General features: G+C 50.1%; 1 protein-coding gene across 1 annotated transcript; it reads left to right on the forward strand.

The window, feature by feature from the left end:
- The first annotated feature begins 54 nt into the window (after positions 1-54).
- Positions 55-18,788, forward strand: LOC120036097 (syntaxin-17-like). The gene is made up of 8 exons (XM_038982571.1): positions 55-217; positions 819-1,002; positions 1,143-1,208; positions 3,942-4,134; positions 4,334-4,452; positions 4,606-4,656; positions 12,887-12,973; positions 17,183-18,788. The coding sequence occupies exons 2-8, from the start codon at positions 880-882 to the stop codon at positions 17,429-17,431; spliced, it is 888 nt and encodes a 295-aa protein (XP_038838499.1). The 5' UTR covers positions 55-217; positions 819-879; the 3' UTR covers positions 17,432-18,788.
- The last annotated feature ends 2 nt before the right edge of the window (positions 18,789-18,790 follow it).

Here is an 18,790-nt window from a genome sequence, read left to right on the forward strand (position 1 = left end):
GCTCTATAGGACTGCTGTAGATTCAGCCTCAAGGGGCGGACCGTCCTCTCTGTGGGCTAAGGTTTTAGATCGGAAGTAATTCGTCTGCGCGCAAGGAAGAGAGTTGTTTACAAACAGAAGAGAAAGTTGGACATGTAGCTAACTCGAGACAAACAGTTACGAAATAGCCTAGAAGAATGCATCACCCAAGTTTTACACTCATGGGTTTTTACTTTAAGTAAGTAATATGTTACGATTTGAAAATTAAATATGATTTAAAGTTTGAATAGTCAGCTGTGCTGGTTAGCTTGCTAACATACTGTTAACGTTAACTCACCTGACAGACATCTGATTCTGGCAGTTATAACGTTATATTGTTACTTTAAGAGCACAATATAACGTTATAACTGCCAGCTAGCTACCTCGGTCAAAATGTGTTTTAATGTGTCATAATTACAGACATTTCTTCTCTCTGGAACAAGCAAAGTTTTCTGTTTTCATTTGTTCCCGGATGTTGTCGTTTAACGTCATTAGTTAGCGAGCTAACAGCTCGAGCCAGACTCTGAGACCCTGTTATTCAAACCTTGGGCACGAGGGAGTCAGCAAAGTAGGGAGTCAGCTCCCTACTAGCCAACAATGGTATGTTGTGATGTGTTTGGCATTGGGTTACAAGGAGAGGTGTGTGTGTGTGTGTGTGTGTGTGTGTGTGTGTGTGTGTGTGTGTGTGTGTGTGTGTGTGTGTGTGTGTGTGTGTGTGTGTGTGTGTGTGTAAAACAGGTCACGTGGTTGTGTGTGGCACGCTGATGTTTGATGTATACCTCCTCCCTCCTGTCTTCCAGGTAGCTGAGTAAGAGGAGCAGGTGTGTATGGTTGCAGATGTGAGAACCCACCCGGGGTCAGATGTCAGAGGAAGGGGGCAAGCTGACGCTGAGGCGTCTTGAAGGGCCGATCCACAAGTTCACTAAAGTAGCCCTGCCGACAGACCTAGAAAGACTACAGAGACACCACAGCAATATACTGAAGGTAACACACACATATACACACACACACACGCAAACATATACACACATATATACACACGCAAACTAAAATCACCGACCATTGGAAGTTACTGAAGAACCACACACAGAGAAGCAGCAACTGAGCTTGTTATTGTCTTACAGTTCCAGCATAGTGGACAATGGGATCGCCTTCATCAGGAGCACATCAATGCCAGCCGCACTGTGCAGGTAAAACATAGACACACGCACACTGGCCTTGTGCTGAGTATATACACTATGTTGTGACTGTGTGCTGTGTGCCTGCAGGAGATCAGGAGTGTGTATGTCAAATTGAGTGTGTGTTTTAAAAGGGTCTGTGTGTGTGTGTGTGTGTGTGTGTGTGTGTGTGTGTGTGTGTGTGTGTGTGTGTGTGTGTGTGTGTGTGTGTGTGTGTGTGTGTGAAGTGCTGCACAGTGTGTTTTCACAATGACACCACCATGTCTCTGGAAGTGAAGGATTCACCCCCACCTCCTTCCCTCACACACACACGCACACACACACACACTCAAAACACACCATTCCCTCAAACCCCTTGGGAGGGGCAGAGTGCTTTCCTGTGTGGCGTGTGTGTGTTTCTGTCTGCTGGGCTGGGTGTGTGTAAGGAAGCTGAAGATGGGTGATGATACACAAGGACATGCAGCACAGATAGAGCCTAAGAGAAGTAGAGAGAGAGCCTTTCTTGCCACCCACTCTCTAGGCAGGAAGTGAAGTCTCTAGCAGGAAGTGGCCTCCTCTGCTTTCTGTATTTCTGTCTGCACACCTCTATTTTCATCCATCACTCATCTACTCATCCCTTTCTCCTAACTGTGAATATGATTATAGACCCCCCTCTCTGCTGCTCATCCCTTTGAGGGAATAGGTTAGGTAGTTTAGACGGCACACTACAGATCACTTCCACACTCCATTCCCCCAGGGGGCAGCAGCAACCTTGTCCAGGTGGTTGATAAGCACATTCGGTGCTGTCAATTAGGGTGATCGTCAGTCAGAGTACCAGCTCGGAGAGCCTGCTGGTTTGTTTTGGGGTCTTTTAGTTTGGGCGTGCCTTTGCTATTTTTCCTTCTTGAACATATTTATGTTTAGTCACCATCTGAACAAATAATAATCCACTTGGACCGGCCGACCAAGAGGTGAAGACGGAGCTGGCCCTGGACCTACGGTAAGGTAGCTGTCTCCTGGGTACATACATTCACACCTAGACGTATACGCTGATTTCTCACACAGACACACGTCAAATCAGGTTACAGACCAGTTAACTAGTCCTAAGACCCTCTAGACTTAGTGAGTGCAACAATATTAGCAGGCTAGTGAATCGGTTTCGTAACGCCCTGTGTGTGTGTTGGTGTGGCAGGGCCTATTTAACAACGTGTGCCTGGTTTCACTTTCTCCCTGGTGTTTACTGTGTGTTTGTCTGCAGAGATGGAGTCCTGCTGCTTCACGTGCCTGTCTGTCCCCCACTGACTGACTGGCTGACACACACAGTCACACACACACTCCGCTGGCTGAGTGACTGACTAACAAACAGCGGTCTCAGGGGCCCCCCCCCTCCATATCCCCTTCCCCCCAGAGACGACAACAGCCTGAAAACACACATATGGACCAGTTACACACTCCTACACACCTTTCAATCAGTAGCCCTTAGTTCTGTAAACACCTTTTGCCCCAAAAAATTACTGATTTTTAATAAATCCTCTTCGATGTAAAGTCCCCTGTTTAGGGGACCTGCGTGGTTCTGATACCGGTTCTGACTGAAATGTTTGCTTATAAATCGATCGAGTTGGCTTGCATTGAGCAGTAGCCCTGATTCTTACAGACACAGTAGTATGTCTCTTCTGCCTGTATGAAGCAGCATATGCCTGGAATCCTTACACCGTAATGCAGCGAGGGGGAGTGGTTTCATCACTGTACCACATTCAGATCGATTTATAGCCAGTAGTCTAAAATAATGAATAGATTTTAAACAAAACCCACTTTCTGTTTGTGATAGACTGACACTATTTATATGAGATGAAAAGCCTAACGAGTTCAGGAAATATTCACAGTGGTGGGGGCAGACGTTTTGATCAAGAGACCTTTAGAAAATCTGCCCATTTTCTCTAACAATAACTATACAAATATGTATTATACAGAAATCTTATAGTTAGTCGTTTTATAAATTGATGATACTTGATATTTAGAACAAAAAAGTCATTTCAAGCCTTATTTATACAGTTTAGTTATAGGATATCCATCATATAACATATTTGTATCATGTTTGTGCTGTTTACTTGATCGTGTGTCTTGAAAAGTGACTATACCTCACCAGTCTAACTGTTTTACCAGAAAGGTGACAATTGAACCTTAGAGTTTGCAGCATTACTAGTTATTGTTTATGGCCCTCTCATGGTAAATCATTACTTTAGGGGATTAAGTAGATTACATTTAAGAGGTTTTAACCAACCTTCTCCAGCAGCGCAGAGAGTTCATTCACCTGTTAATGTTCTTATTGTTGATCTTTGTGTTGTGTTCTTTGTGTGTGTGTGAGTGTCTCTGTGTGTGTGTGTTATCTGTGAAGCATATGCTAACAGGTCTTTAGCGTTCTGACAGGTGTGTCTCCCCGTGGCCATAGCGGCTCAATGCTAATCCAGTCTGCAGCTGTGTGTGTATGTTTATTCATCATGTCTAATTAGCGTGGGAGCATCTATTGGTCATAACCTCCTGATCCCTGCTCTGATCTGCCCTGGGGCTGATGGGTACAACCAGGGGAGGCGATCTGACACCCTCCTACTTCCCCCTTCTCACTCCTCCTCCCAGCAGAGACACTGGAACCTGTCTATCTGTATGAGGGTGTACTTCTCTCTCTCTCGTGCCTCTTTTTTTAATCTATCTGTTGGGAAGTTGAATTACTTGTTGAACCTCTCTCTCACTCTCTCTCCCTCTCTGTAGCAGTTGAGGGCTAATGTTAGAGAGATGGAGAAACTGTGTGGACGTGTCCGCCCGGAGGACGGCCCCGCCCTGGAGAGGATGGTTCAGCCAATCAGAGACCGAGCATCTGCTGCCGCGCAAGACTTCCTACTGCTGCATTCTAACCCCGCCCCTCTGCCACAGGCACCACGCCCCCCAGACCACTCATCCGCAGGTAGCACCGCCCCCTTCCCCTCTATTCAATATATCAGTTTATTCCATTCTATGGCAGCCATGTTAGCTCTTCCTTTATTGACCAATAAACCAACTAATAAATCATCTAAATGCTCATTATGAATTTGAGAATTTCAGAAGCAGTAACATGTCCAGATGTAAAGTTGGTCACTCTGGTTCTCACTCACCTTGTCCATTAGATGGTTCCCATGGTGATGATGTGGGCAGGGAGCCTCCTCCTGTCAATCAAACGCAGCTCCTCCTCCCAGTGATCCCCCTCAACGAGAGTGCTGCCGAGTCCTGGGACACCCTGGAGGAGGTGGGAATATTTGAGCCCCTTGTACTGTTTTCACAAATTGTCTTAATAATAGATTAAGAGATCATAATATTTATTAATGTCTTTAATATGTCATATAGTAGGTTTTTGTTTGTGTGTTATTGTTGCTGTGTTAATATGAGTTTGTTTTGTCAGGACCTGAAGGAGCTTAGCGGTTTGGTGACAGAGTTCTCTCTGCTGGTCCATGTGAGTATGCTATGTACAGTGCATTCGGAATGTATTCCCCTTGACTTTTTCCACATTTTGTTACGTTGGAGCCTAATTCTAAAATTGATTCAATTGTTTTCCTCATCAATCTACACACAATACCCCATAATGACAAAGCAAAAACTGTTTTGTAGACATTTTTGCAAATAAAAACTGAAATATCACATTTCCTTAAGAATACTTTGTTTAGTACTTTGTTGAAGCACCATTGGCAGCGATTACAACCTCAAGTCTTCTAGGGTATGACTCTACAAGCTTGACACACCTTTATTTGGGGAGTTTCTTCCATTCTTCTCTAAAGATGCTCTCAAGCTCTATCAGGTTAGATGGGGAGCGTTGCTGCACAGCTATTTTCAGGTCTCTCCAGAGATGTTCGATCGTGTACAAGTCGGGCTCTGGCTGGGCCACTCAAGGACATTCAGAGACTTGTCCCGAAGCCACTCCTGTGTTGTCTTGGCTGTGTGGTTTTCATCAAGGATCTCTCTGTACTTTGCTCTGTTTATCGTTCCCTCAATCCTGACTAGTCTCCCAGTCCCTGTAGCTGAAAAACATCCCCACAGCATGATGCTGCCACCACCATGCTTCACCATAGGGATGGTGCCAGGTTTCCTCCAGATGAGGCTTGGCATTCAGGCCAAAGAGTTCAATCTTATTCCAGCAGACCAGAGAATCTTGTTTCTCATGGTCTGAGAGTCCTTTAGGTGCTTTTCAAATCAAATCAAATTTTATTGGTCACATATACATGGTTAGCAGATGTTATTGCGAGTGTAGCGAAATTCTTGTGGCAAACTCCAGGTGGGCTGTCATGTGCCTTTTCCTGCGGAGGGGTTTCTGTTTGGCCACTCTACCATAAAGGCCTGATTGGTGGAGTGCTGCAGAGATGGTTGTCCTTCTGGAAGGTTCTCCCATCTTCACAGAGGAACTCTCGAGCTCTGTCAGAGTGACCATCAGGTTCTTGGTCACCTTCCTGACCAAGGCCCTTCTCCCCCGATTGCTCACGTTGGCTGGCTGGCCGGACGGCCAGCTCTAGGAAGAGTCTTGGTGGTTCCAAACTTCTTCCATTTAAGAATGATGGAGGCCACTGGGATCTTCAATGCCGCAGACATGTTTCGGTACTCTTTCCCAGATCTGTGCCTCGACACAATCCTGTCTCGGGGCTGTACGGACAATTTCTTCAACCTCATGGCTTGGTTTTTAATCTGACATGCACTGTCAACTCTGGGACCTTATACAGACAGGTGTGTGCCTTTTCAAATAATGTCCAATCAATTGAAATTGCCACAGGTTGACTCCAATCAAGATGTAGAAACATCTCAAGGATGATCAATGGAAACAGGATGCACCTGAGCTCAATTTCGAGTCTCGTAGCAAAGGTGCTGAATACTTATGAAATTAGCAAAAAATATATTTAAAAAACTTTTCATTTTGTCATTATTGGGTATTGTGTGTAGATAGATGACGACAATTTTTTAAATTTAATCCGTTTAAGAATAAGGTTGTAACATAACAAAATGTTGAAAAAGAGAAGGGGTCTGAACACTTTCCGAATGCACTGTATGTACTGTGTGTGTGATTGAGTGCTGACAAGGTCAGCAGACAATGCCTTTCTGGTGTCTAATGAGACAGGATGAATGACAGGGACAGGGCTACGTAACACAGATAGCGTGCTGCGGCTACGCTAACCATGCTGTTAGCACACAGGGCAGTGAGGGCACTGACAGACAGTGTAGTGAGCGACAGCTAGCCTAGCGTCTGTCTGTCTGGTTGGATTCATGCTGGGGCTCCTTAGAGAGCAGGTCACAGCACAGGTTACTGGAGTGGGGCTGCAGGCAAGTGTACTGCTGGGGGAGGGGGGATGGTAGAAAATGGGCCATAGGGGAGAGGTGGGAGATGAGAGAGGATAGGAGAGAAGGGGGCTGTGTGTCCATGGGGAGAAGAGAGGAGAGTGCCGTGGGAGAGAACCCAGGCAACAGGGCGTATGGTGGGCCAGGAGGAAAACAGACAACTCCGATTATCACTCTATCCTCTGGGAACGAAAGAGCGATAGGAGGGAGAGTGGGAGGAAGGGAGGGCTTAAACATGGTGAGAGAGGAGGGCAGAAAGAGGTGTAGAGAGAGAGATTTAGGGAGGGAGAGAGAGAGACGAGACCGAGAGGAGATTGTTTTGAAGGAGAGAGCATAAAGATGTTTTAGTGCTGTGGTCTCTCTGGGGTGACTGGTGTCGTTCAGGGACCAATACTCAGCCTCTCAACCACAGGGTAAACACTGCTGTGTGTTGGTGTTTGTACCTGCCTGGGGGTTTGAGAGAGAGAGGGAGGGAGAGAGGCGGACGGAGACAGGCAAGTTGAGATGTTCAGACGCAGCCTGCTAGTGTCTGACTGAAGCACTCATCTCCCCCTGTTACACTGGCTGGAGCCTAGAAGCTCCACATCCACCAACAACCATACATACATCTGGGGTTTAAAGGGAGGGAGGGTGAAGAAATGGGAACCGAAGTGAACATGAGAGTGGGGGAGAGATGTGAGGACTGAGGCGAGGAGTAAAGGCGTCAGCATGCTTCGGTTCAGAACGAGTGTGTTCGCATAATCCCTTAAAAGACCTTTGTTTGAAATACCAAGCAGATCTTAGTCGCGCAATTTTACATCCAAGATGTTTGGTGCAGTCTCCTTGAATGACATCAAACATTTAATTGAAGAATCCCTACTGTTGACCAATCACAGATGAAGGGGCGTAGACTTCGGCTACCGACTTCGGCTTGCCTGGAGAAAATGTTTTGTTAGCACGGCCGGAAAAACCCTCACCGAAGACCAAAACTAACAAAAGCGTTACAAAATGCAGTCATAATATATGCGCGGCTGGGAAGCATGCAGACACCTTAAGGGAGAGGAGAATGATGGAGGGAGGGAGAGGACTGTAAAGGAGAGGAGGGAGTTAGGGGGCAGTAAGGGAGAGGGAGGGAGTTAGGGGGCAGTAAAGGAGAGGAGGGAGTTAGGGGGCAGTAAGGGAGAGGAGAATGATGGAGGGAGGGAGAGGACTGTAAAGGAGAGGAGGGAGTTAGGGGGCAGTAAGGGAGAGGGAGGGAGTTAGGGGGCAGTAAGGGAGAGGGAGGGAGTTAGGGGGCAGTAAGGGAGAGGAGGGAGTTAGGGGGCAGTAAGGGAGAGGAGGGAGTTAGGGGGCAGTAAGGGAGAGGAGGGAGTTAGGGGGCAGTAAGGGAGAGGGAGGGAGTTAGGGGGCAGTAAGGGAGAGGGAGGGAGTTAGGGGGCAGTAAGGGAGAGGGAGGGAGTTAGGGGGCAGTAAGGGAGAGGGAGGGAGTTAGGGGGCAGTAAGGGAGAGGAGGGAGTTAGGGGGCAGTAAGGGAGAGGAGAATGATGGAGGGAGGGAGAGGACTGTAAAGGAGAGGAGGGAGTTAGGGGGCAGTAAGGGAGAGGGAGGGAGTTAGGGGGCAGTAAGGGAGAGGAGGGAGTTAGGGGGCAGTAAGGGAGAGGAGAATGATGGAGGGAGGGAGAGGACTGTAAAGGAGAGGAGGGAGTTAGGGGGCAGTAAGGGAGAGGGAGGGAGTTAGGGGGCAGTAAGGGAGAGGAGGGAGTTAGGGGGCAGTAAGGGAGAGGAGAATGATGGAGGGAGGGAGAGGACTGTAAAGGAGAGGAGGGAGTTAGGGGGCAGTAAGGGAGAGGGGAATGATGGAGGGAGGGAGAGGACTGTAAAGGAGAGGAGGGAGTTAGGGGGCAGTAAGGGAGAGGGAGGGAGTTAGGGGGCAGTAAGGGAGAGGGAGGGAGTTAGGGGGCAGTAAGGGAGAGGGGAATGATGGAGGGAGGGAGAGGACTGTAAAGGAGAGGGAGGGAGTTAGGGGGCAGTAAGGGAGAGGGAGGGAGTTAGGGGGCAGTAAGGGAGAGGGAGGGAGTTAGGGGGCAGTAAGGGAGAGGGAGGGAGTTAGGGGGCAGTAAGGGAGAGGACTGTAAAGGAGAGGAGGGAGTTGGGGGGCAGTAAGGGAGAGGACTGTAAAGGAGAGGAGGGAGTTGGGGGGCAGTAAGGGAGAGGGAGGGAGTTAGGGGGCAGTAAGGGAGAGAGTTAGGGGGCAGTAAGGGAGAGGAGAATGATGGAGGGAGGGAGAGGACTGTAAAGGAGAGGAGGGAGTTAGGGGGCAGTAAGGGAGAGAGAGGGAGTTAGGGGGCAGTAAGGGAGAGGGAGGGAGTTAGGGGGCAGTAAGGGAGAGGGAGGGAGAGGACTGTAAAGGAGAGGAGGGAGTTAGGGGGCAGTAAGGGAGAGGAGGGAGTTAGGGGGCAGTAAGGGAGAGGAGAATGATGGAGGGAGGGAGAGGACTGTAAAGGAGAGGAGGGAGTTAGGGGGCAGTAAGGGAGAGGAGAATGATGGAGGGAGGGAGAGGACTGTAAAGGAGAGGAGGGAGTTAGGGGGCAGTAAGGGAGAGGAGAATGATGGAGGGAGGGAGAGGACTGTAAAGGAGAGGAGGGAGTTAGGGGGCAGTAAGGGAGAAGGAGGGAGTTAGGGGGCAGTAAGGGAGGGGAGAATGATGGAGAGAGGGAGAGGACTGTAAAGGAGAGGAGGGAGTTAGGGGGCAGTAAGGGAGAGGAGAATGATGGAGAGAGGGAGAGGACTGTAAATGAGAGGAGGGTGTTAGGGGGCAGTAAGGGAGAGGGAGGGAGTTAGGGGGCAGTAAGGGAGAGGGAGGGAGTTAGGGGGCAGTAAGGGAGAGGGAGGGAGTTAGGGGGCAGTAAGGGAGAGGGAGGGAGTTAGGGGGCAGTAAGGGAGAGGAGAATGATGGAGGGAGGGAGAGGACTGTAAAGGAGAGGAGGGAGTTAGGGGGCAGTAAGGGAGAGAGAGGGAGTTAGGGGGCAGTAAGGGAGAGGGAGGGAGTTAGGGGGCAGTAAGGGAGAGGAGTGAGTTAGGGAGCATTAATGGAGAAGAGGGAGTTAGGGGGCAGTAAGGGAGAGGAGGGAGTTAGGGGGCAGTAAGGGAGAGGGAGGGAGTTAGGGGGCAGTAAGGGAGAGGGAGGGAGTTAGGGGGCAGTAAGGGAGAGGGAGGGAGTTAGGGGGCAGTAAGGGAGAGGGAGGGAGTTAGGGGGCAGTAAGGGAGAGGGAGGGAGTTAGGGGGCAGTAAGGGATAGGGGAATGATGGAGGGAGGGAGAGGACTGTAAAGGAGAGGGAGGGAGTTAGGGGGCAGTAAGGGAGAGGGAGGGAGTTAGGGGGCAGTAAGGGAGAGGGAGGGAGTTAGGGGGCAGTAAGGGAGAGGGAGGGAGTTAGGGGGCAGTAAGGGAGAGGGAGGGAGTTAGGGGGCAGTAAGGGAGAGGGAGGGAGTTAGGGGACAGTAAGGGAGAGGACTGTAAAGGAGAGGAGGGAGTTGGGGGGCAGTAAGGGAGAGGGAGGGAGTTAGGGGGCAGTAAGGGAGAGGGAGGGAGTTAGGGGGCAGTAAGGGAGAGGAGAATGATGGAGGGAGGGAGAGGACTGTAAAGGAGAGGAGGGAGTTAGGGGGCAGTAAGGGAGAGAGAGGGAGTTAGGGGGCAGTAAGGGAGAGGGAGGGAGTTAGGGGGCAGTAAGGGAGAGGGAGGGAGTTAGGGGGCAGTAAGGGAGAGGAGGGAGTTAGGGGGCAGTAAGGGAGAGGAGGGAGTTAGGGGGCAGTAAGGGAGAGGAGGGAGTTAGGGGGCAGTAAGGGAGAGGGAGGGAGTTAGGGGGCAGTAAGGGAGAGGGAGGGAGTTAGGGGGCAGTAAGGGAGAGGGAGGGAGTTAGGGGGCAGTAAGGGAGAGGGAGGGAGTTAGGGGGCAGTAAGGGAGAGGGAGGGAGTTAGGGGGCAGTAAGGGAGAGGAGGGAGTTAGGGGGCAGTAAGGGAGAGGAGAATGATGGAGGGAGGGAGAGGACTGTAAAGGAGAGGAGGGAGTTAGGGGGCAGTAAGGGAGAGGGAGGGAGTTAGGGGGCAGTAAGGGAGAGGAGGGAGTTAGGGGGCAGTAAGGGAGAGGAGAATGATGGAGGGAGGGAGAGGACTGTAAAGGAGAGGAGGGAGTTAGGGGGCAGTAAGGGAGAGGGAGGGAGTTAGGGGGCAGTAAAGGAGAGGAGGGAGTTAGGGGGCAGTAAGGGAGAGGAGAATGATGGAGGGAGGGAGAGGACTGTAAAGGAGAGGAGGGAGTTAGGAGGCAGTAAGGGAGAGGGGAATGATGGAGGGAGGGAGAGGACTGTAAAGGAGAGGAGGGAGTTAGGGGGCAGTAAGGGAGAGGGAGGGAGTTAGGGGGCAGTAAGGGAGAGGGGAATGATGGAGGGAGGGAGAGGACTGTAAAGGAGAGGGAGGGAGTTAGGGGGCAGTAAGGGAGAGGGAGGGAGTTAGGGGGCAGTAAGGGAGAGGGAGGGAGTTAGGGGGCAGTAAGGGAGAGGGAGGGAGTTAGGGGGCAGTAAGGGAGAGGGAGGGAGTTAGGGGGCAGTAAGGGAGAGGGAGGGAGTTAGGGGGCAGTAAGGGAGAGGACTGTAAAGGAGAGGAGGGAGTTGGGGGGCAGTAAGGGAGAGGGAGGGAGTTAGGGGGCAGTAAGGGAGAGGGAGGGAGTTAGGGGGCAGTAAGGGAGAGGAGAATGATGGAGGGAGGGAGAGGACTGTAAAGGAGAGGAGGGAGTTAGGGGGCAGTAAGGGAGAGAGAGGGAGTTAGGGGGCAGTAAGGGAGAGGGAGGGAGTTAGGGGGCAGTAAGGGAGAGGGAGGGAGAGGACTGTAAAGGAGAGGAGGGAGTTAGGGGGCAGTAAGGGAGAGGAGGGAGTTAGGGGGCAGTAAGGGAGAGGAGAATGATGGAGGGAGGGAGAGGACTGTAAAGGAGAGGAGGGAGTTAGGGGGCAGTAAGGGAGAGGAGAATGATGGAGGGAGGGAGAGGACTGTAAAGGAGAGGAGGGAGTTAGGGGGCAGTAAGGGAGAGGAGAATGATGGAGGGAGGGAGAGGACTGTAAAGGAGAGGAGGGAGTTAGGGGGCAGTAAGGGAGAAGGAGGGAGTTAGGGGGCAGTAAGGGAGAGGAGAATGATGGAGAGAGGGAGAGGACTGTAAAGGAGAGGAGGGAGTTAGGGGGCAGTAAGGGAGAGGAGAATGATGGAGAGAGGGAGAGGACTGTAAAGGAGAGGAGGGTGTTAGGGGGCAGTAAGGGAGAGGGAGGGAGTTAGGGGGCAGTAAGGGAGAGGGAGGGAGTTAGGGAGAGGGAGGGAGTTAGGGGGCAGTAAGGGAGAGGGAGGGAGTTAGGGGGCAGTAAGGGAGAGGAGAATGATGGAGGGAGGGAGAGGACTGTAAAGGAGAGGAGGGAGTTAGGGGGCAGTAAGGGAGAGAGAGGGAGTTAGGGGGCAGTAAGGGAGAGGGAGGGAGTTAGGGGGCAGTAAGGGAGACGGAGGGAGTTAGGGGGCAGTAAGGGAGAGGGAGGGAGTTAGGGGGCAGTAAGGGAGAGGGAGGGAGTTAGGGGGCAGTAAGGGAGAGGGAGGGAGTTAGGGGGCAGTAAGGGAGAGGGAGGGAGTTAGGGGGCAGTAAGGGAGAGGGAGGGAGTTAGGGGGCAGTAAGGGAGAGGGAGGGAGTTAGGGGGCAGTAAGGGAGAGGGAGGGAGTTAGGGGGCAGTAAGGGAGAGGGAGGGAGTTAGGGGGCAGTAAGAGAGACGAGGGACTTAAAAAAGCTCAGGATTGATCATAGTTACGACTGAAACCGCTACAGAAAATGTATACCTGTTGTCTGAATATTGTCTATCCATATGTAATAAGTAGCTAATGTAAAAAGGTACCATGTCCATAAAATGTATATAGTATGTACATATAACAACAACAACTACAATAAGGAAGGAGAGAAGGATGGATGGTGTCCAGCACACAGGGAGAGAGGGACATCTGCCACTCTGAATATTTCATGAGCTCCTCACAATAACCCCCCCAGACCCCCTCCTGCCCCAATATAACCCCCCCAAGACCCATTCCTACCCCAATATAATCTCCCCAGACCCCCTCCTGCCCCAATATAATCTTCCCCAGACCCTACCTTTTCTACTTTATACCTGCATCACATACAGACACACATACAGACACACACACACACATCTGTGTTGCTGTGTTCGAGAGGGACCAAGTCAGCGGGGTGTGTCTCCAGTGTATAAACCCTGTGTGTGTGTGTGTGTGTGTGTGTGTGTGTGTGTGTGTGTGTGTGTGTGTGTGTGTGTGTGTGTGTGTGTGTGTGTGTGTGTGTGTGTGTGTGTGTCAGTCCCAGCAGGAGAAGATTGACAGCATAGAGGAGAACGTCAACACAGCAGCAGCCAACGTGGAGGAGGGGACCAGGAGCCTCGGGAAGGTGCGTGTGAGCGTGTACACGTGTGTGTGTGTGGTGTTTGGGAGATCGATGGCACTTTGCCTCCCAGCCATTCTACAACGTTTGTCCCTATTGATCCAGCAGAATACGGAGGAAAGCTGCAATTAAAGAAATAGAGAGAATAGATGGAGAGAGGGGTTAAGAGGTACAGTGATGGGGGGAGGGAGAGAGGGGTTAAGAGGTACAGTGATGGAGGGAGGGAGAGAGGGGTTAAGAGGTACAGTGATGGAGGGAGGGAGAGAGGGGTTAAGAGGTACAGTGAGGGAGGGAGGGAGGGAGGGAGGGAGAGAGGGGTTAAGAGGTACAGTGATGGAGGGAGGAAGAGAGGGGTTAAGAGGTACAGTGATAGGGGGAGGGAGAGAGGGGTTAAGAGGTACAGTGATAGGGGGAGGGAGAGAGGGGTTAAGAGGTACAATGATGGAGGGAGGGAGAGGGGTTAAGAGGTACAGTGATAGGGGGAGGGAGAGAGGGGTTAAGAGGTACAATGATGGAGGGAGGGAGAGAGGGGTTAAGAGGTACAGTGATAGGGGGAGGGAGAGAGGGGTTAAGAGGTACAGTGAGGGAGGGAGAGAGGGGTTAAGAGGTACAATGATGGAGGGAGGGAGAGAGGGGTTAAGAGGTACAATGATGGAGGGAGGGGGAGAGGAGTTAAGAGGTACAATGATGGAGGGAGGGAGAGAGGGGTTAAGAGGTACAGTGATAGGGGGAGGGAGAGAGTGGTTAAGAGGTACAGTGAGGGAGGGAGAGAGGGGTTAAGAGGTACAGTGATAGGGGGAGGGAGAGAGGGGTTAAGAGGTACAGTGATGGAGAGAGGGGTTAAGAGGTACACTGATGGAGAGAGGGGTTAAGAGGTACAGTGACAGGGGGAGGGAGAGAGGGGTTAAGAGGTACAGTGATGGAGGGAGGGAGAGAGGGGTTAAGAGGTACAGTGAGGGAGGGAGAGAGGGGTTAAGAGGTACAGTGAGGGAGGGAGGGAGAGAGGGGTTAAGAGGTACAGTGATAGAGGGAGGGAGAGAGGGGTTAAGAGGTACAGTGATAGAGGGAGGGAGAGAGGGGTTAAGAGGTACAGTGAGGGAGGGAGGGAGAGAGGGGTTAAGAGGTACAGTGATGGAGGGAGGGAGAGAGGGGTTAAGAGGTACAGTGATGGAGGGAGGGAGAGAGGGGTTAAGAGGTACAGTGATGGAGAGAGGGGTTAAGAGGTACAGTGAGGGAGGGAGAGAGGGGTTAAGAGGTACAGTGATAGAGGGAGGGAGGGAGAGAGGGGTTAAGAGGTACAGTGATAGAGGGAGAGAGGGGTTAAGAGGTACAGTGATGGAGGGAGGGAGAGAGGGGTTAAGAGGTACAGTGATGGAGAGAGGGGTTAAGAGGTACAGTGAGGGCGGGAGAGAGGGGTTAAGAGGTACAGTGATGGAGGGAGGGAGAGAGGGGTTAAGAGGTACAGTGATGGGGGGAGGGAGAGAGAGGGGTTAAGAGGTACAGTGATAGAGGGAGGGAGAGAGGGGTTAAGAGGTACAGTGATAGAGGGAGGGAGAGGGGGGTTAAGAGGTACAGTGATGGAGGGAGGGAGAGAGGGGTTAAGAGGTACAGTGATAGAGGGAGGGAGAGAGGGGTTAAGAGGTACAGTGATGGAGGGAGGGAGAGGGGTTAAGAGGTACAGTGATGGAGAGAGGGGTTAAGAGGTACAGTGAGGGAGGGAGAGAGGGGTTAAGAGGTACAGTGATGGAGGGAGGAAGAGAGGGGTTAAGAGGTATAGTGATGGAGAGAGGGGTTGAGGTACAGTGATGGAGAGAGGGGTTAAGAGGTACAGTGAGGGAGGGAGAGAGGGGTTAAGAGGTACAGTGATAGAGGGAGGGAGGGAGAGAGGGGTTAAGAGGTACAGTGATAGGGGGAGGGAGAGATGGGTTAAGAGGTACAGTGATAGGGGGAGGGAGAGATGGGTTAAGAGGTACAGTGATAGGGGGAGGGAGAGATGGGTTAAGAGGTACAGTGATGGAGGGAGGGAGAGAGGTGTTAAGAGGTACAGTGATAGAGGGAGGGAGAGAGGGGTTAAGAGGTACAGTGATGGAGGGAGGGAGAGAGGGGTTAAGAGGTACAGTGATAGAGGGAGGGAGAGAGGGGTTAAGAGGTACAGTGATAGAGGGAGGGAGAGAGGGGTTAAGAGGTACAGTGATGGAGGGAGGGAGAGAGGGGTTAAGAGGTACAGTGATGGAGGGAGGGAGAGAGGGGTTAAGAGGTACAGTGATAGAGGGAGGGAGAGAGGGGTTAAGAGGTACAGTGATAGAGGGAGGGAGGGGTTAGAGGTACAGTGATGGAGGGAGGGAGAGAGGGGTTAAGAGGTACAGTGATAGAGAGGGGTTGATGTCAATGGAGAGTGCAAGGTGTGTGTGTGGGTGCAGGAGGCGAGGAGAGGTATGAAGGGCTATTTAATAGCTCTTCAGGAGCAGCGTTTGGCCTCCCACTGTTGGCTCAATACACACACACACACACACACACACACCCCCCCCCCTCAGAATAAAGTCAGACTGACAGCTCAATACCCACAGACATATTACAAGCTCAGTGTGGTATGTCGTGTGAGTTCTATACAGCTGAACAGACGCTGCGCGTACACACCCGTTTGTGAGTCTAGTTGCAGCCAAAATATCACAATATTTAAAAATGTGGTCTATTTAAGCGTAAATGTACCACCTCTCACCCCATGTTTTAAATGGAACTTCAACTCAGTTCAACTTCCTGAATTGATGAAGTTGAAATGGGATTGAGCCCACATTGAGGTCCAGAATATTCTAAGGTTTTGGGTGTGGCTGTGCTGTTAAGGGATCCTGAGTGGCGCAGCGGTCTAAGGCACTGCATCGCAGTGCTAAAGGCATCACTACAGACCCGGGTTCGATCCTGGACTGTATCACAACCGGCTGTGATCGGGAGTCCCATAGGGCGGCGCACAATTGGCCCAGCGTTGTCTGGGTTAGACGTTTTGGATTGAGTTTTTTGGGCTGTTCGGGCACAATGTTTTTTCTGCTCGGCAACCCGAAGTTCAAAGCCGAAGTCTACGCTCCTTCGTCGGTGGTTGGTCAACAGTAGGGATTATTCAATAAAGTCTTTGTTGTCATTCAACGAGACAACTCGTTTTCTTGCACATTTTTTCATTTAGATACTGCAACAAACATCTTAGTTAGATGGAAAATACCGCACCAAACATCTTAGTTAGATGTAAAATACCGCACCAAACATCTTAGTTAGATGTAAAATACCGCACCAAACATCTTAGTTAGATGTAAAATTCCGCAACAAAGATCTCCACGTCAAAATTAGTGACAGATTTCTTGAGTTATTTTAGATTAATTCCGACTATTTTGAGGAAGTGTATTCTGGCTACGGCATCTCTAAATGGACAAATAGTACTATTGCTGCTTTTTTCTCATTTTTCAGGTCTTTTAAGGTAGTATGCGTGCACACTCGTTGGGCTAGGCGTCAGCCAAACTGAAGCATGCTGAGGCCTTTAGAAGCAGTGTGTGTACATAGAAGAGAGTCAGACACAGCCGTGTGTGTTATGTCATCAGGCCAGGTGCCATTACACACACCCCTGCTTTACCAACACCCTGTACTCTGAACTTTCAACTTACCTCTGGTTAATTAAAATGACCTTCGTTGCCATGAGGTGAGGGGGTGGGAGGGCGTTTGAACTGGATCCATTTAACTGTTAATCTGTTAATCAACCGTGGGAGGGGGTAGTGTGTGTGTGGCGGAATGTTCAGAGGAGTCACTCATTTCCAGCCATCAGTCTGAAGGAGCGTCTTCCTCTCTGAAGATAACAGTATTAATAAACACACACACACACCTCATTTCTCCCATTTTAATAAATGTGGGTAATTAAAGTGTACAGCTTTGATGATGGTGTGTGCGCATGTGTTGCTGTTTGTGTGTATACATTTGTGTGTGTGTGTGTGTGTGATCATGAAAGGCCAGGTAGATCTGAAGACTTCTCGCTTACTGTGTGTCTTAGAACATCAAAGGAATAACCCCCCCTGAGTGTGTGTGTGTTATATGTGCGTTGATTTGTCCCAAGCAAAGTTTCTTCTTATTTCTTTGTCTTTTTAATTGAATTTAAGAATCTTTATTGGCATAAAAAGTGAAGAAACCTAGACTGTCAATGCATGTAGTGACTCGTCTATCCCTCTGTCCTCTCTCCAGGCGGTGGGCTACAGGCTGGCAGTGTTACCCGTGGCGGGGGCAGTGTTAGGGGGGGTGCTGGGTGGGCCGCTGGGCCTACTGGTGGGGTTCAAGGCAGCGGGGGTGGCAGCAGCGCTTGGAGGGGGGGCTCTGGGGTTTGCAGGGGGGAACCTGGTCCAGAAGAAACGCAGAGCTAGAGTAGAGTCCCAGATGAACCAGCTCACTGCACCCCCTACAGAACCAGAACCACCGCTGGACAAGAACAAGTGACCTCTGATTGGTCGTGAAGGGACCTCTGACCTCCAGAAGCTTACACTGGTCCAGGTACTGCCTGACTACATTGCAGACGCATGCTAGAGCGTCTCTTTACTGTGGTAATAAGGAACTCCTTCTCGCTGCCAATAGACCGAGGAGAGGCCTACTGTGAAGAGAAGCCTGCCACTGGGATCTACCACTTCCCAATCAATAAGACTTTTAAACATCGTAGGAGAGCCTTGTTAAGGACCTGAGTGTGAATGCTGTGTTAGTTGAGTGTGATGTATGTATATATGATGGGTCTGTTGGCTTTGTATTTAAAACTTTAAAGCAACTGTCCAGTGTTTCCAGATTTCTATTAAATATGACCTACACATTTTTACAATATAAATGAAATAGTTTTCCTTCCAAAATCTTTTAAATATGTTAAAAAGCAGCTTTTCTGTGTTGGAATGGTGTGGACGTATACTGATCTTAAAAATATTAATGCGAGTAGACCGCTGATTGGCCAGCTCATCCTCCTCCGGATGACATCATCCTCTGAGGAAACAGCAAATTTTGAGATACGTTTTTTTTGTTCTACAATTAATATTTTGCCCACAAATACGAGTATAGGATGAGTCAACATTATTTGGGTATGAGATTACAGAACTTTCACTGCACAGTTACTTTATGTGTATGATTATATATTATGAAAAGATGTGCATTATTAGTAGCAAACACTACAGCCTGCCTAGTTTTGTAACATAAGTCATGCTGTTTGGTGCCTTTTAGTACAGACGGAGAGATGGTAGTTTTAAAGTCATGTTATTATACTGTGTTTCTTGGACAGACTGTCTTAACTACCCTCAGTCTTTATCAAATACACACTCAGTGCCAAAGCCAGACACTGCCTGGGTCGAGGAGTCACCCATCTCTCTCATGAACTTATTGATGTTTGTCTCTGTGTTGATCTGAGTCTGCAGCTCATTAACAGAGGGAGGAGGGAGAGAAGAGAGAGGGAGGTATAAACAGCAGTAAATGTCAAGACTGTGTCCTGGTCTGAACCCTGCTGGAGAGGAGAGGCCTGCTCCCCCTGACAGACTGGGGACCAGAGAATGAGTGATTGTGATTGAGAAAGGTTAGGAGGATAAACACAGCTGTCCTGGGTGTACCAGGTAGAAAGTTGTGATGTGTGTGAGGACAAAGTTTCCCCTCTTAAAAGTGCCACCAGAGAAACAGGTCACACCTGATGCCATCTACTACAACAGTGACCTCTGAACTCAGACCGGGACCAACTAAATATGGATGCTCTTAATCTATGTGATGATTTACTGGGGTTTTATATTGCCAAAGAAAACCAATAAAATCTGCTTCTGATGAAGGAATTGTGTG

This window comes from Salvelinus namaycush, unplaced genomic scaffold, assembly GCF_016432855.1.
Source record: "Salvelinus namaycush isolate Seneca unplaced genomic scaffold, SaNama_1.0 Scaffold1207, whole genome shotgun sequence".
NCBI classification, from domain to species: domain Eukaryota; kingdom Metazoa; phylum Chordata; class Actinopteri; order Salmoniformes; family Salmonidae; genus Salvelinus; species Salvelinus namaycush.

Excerpts from the sequence above, each read along its gene's own strand:
- LOC120036097 (XM_038982571.1), top strand. The coding sequence starts at position 880 with ATGTCAGAGGAAGGGGGCAAGCTGACGCTGAGGCGTCTTGAAGGGCCG. Across the intron at positions 1,209-3,941 it reads ATGCCAGCCGCACTGTGCAG|CAGTTGAGGGCTAATGTTAG; the intron begins GTAAAACATAGA and ends CCCTCTCTGTAG. Across the intron at positions 12,974-17,182 it reads GGACCAGGAGCCTCGGGAAG|GCGGTGGGCTACAGGCTGGC; the intron begins GTGCGTGTGAGC and ends TCCTCTCTCCAG.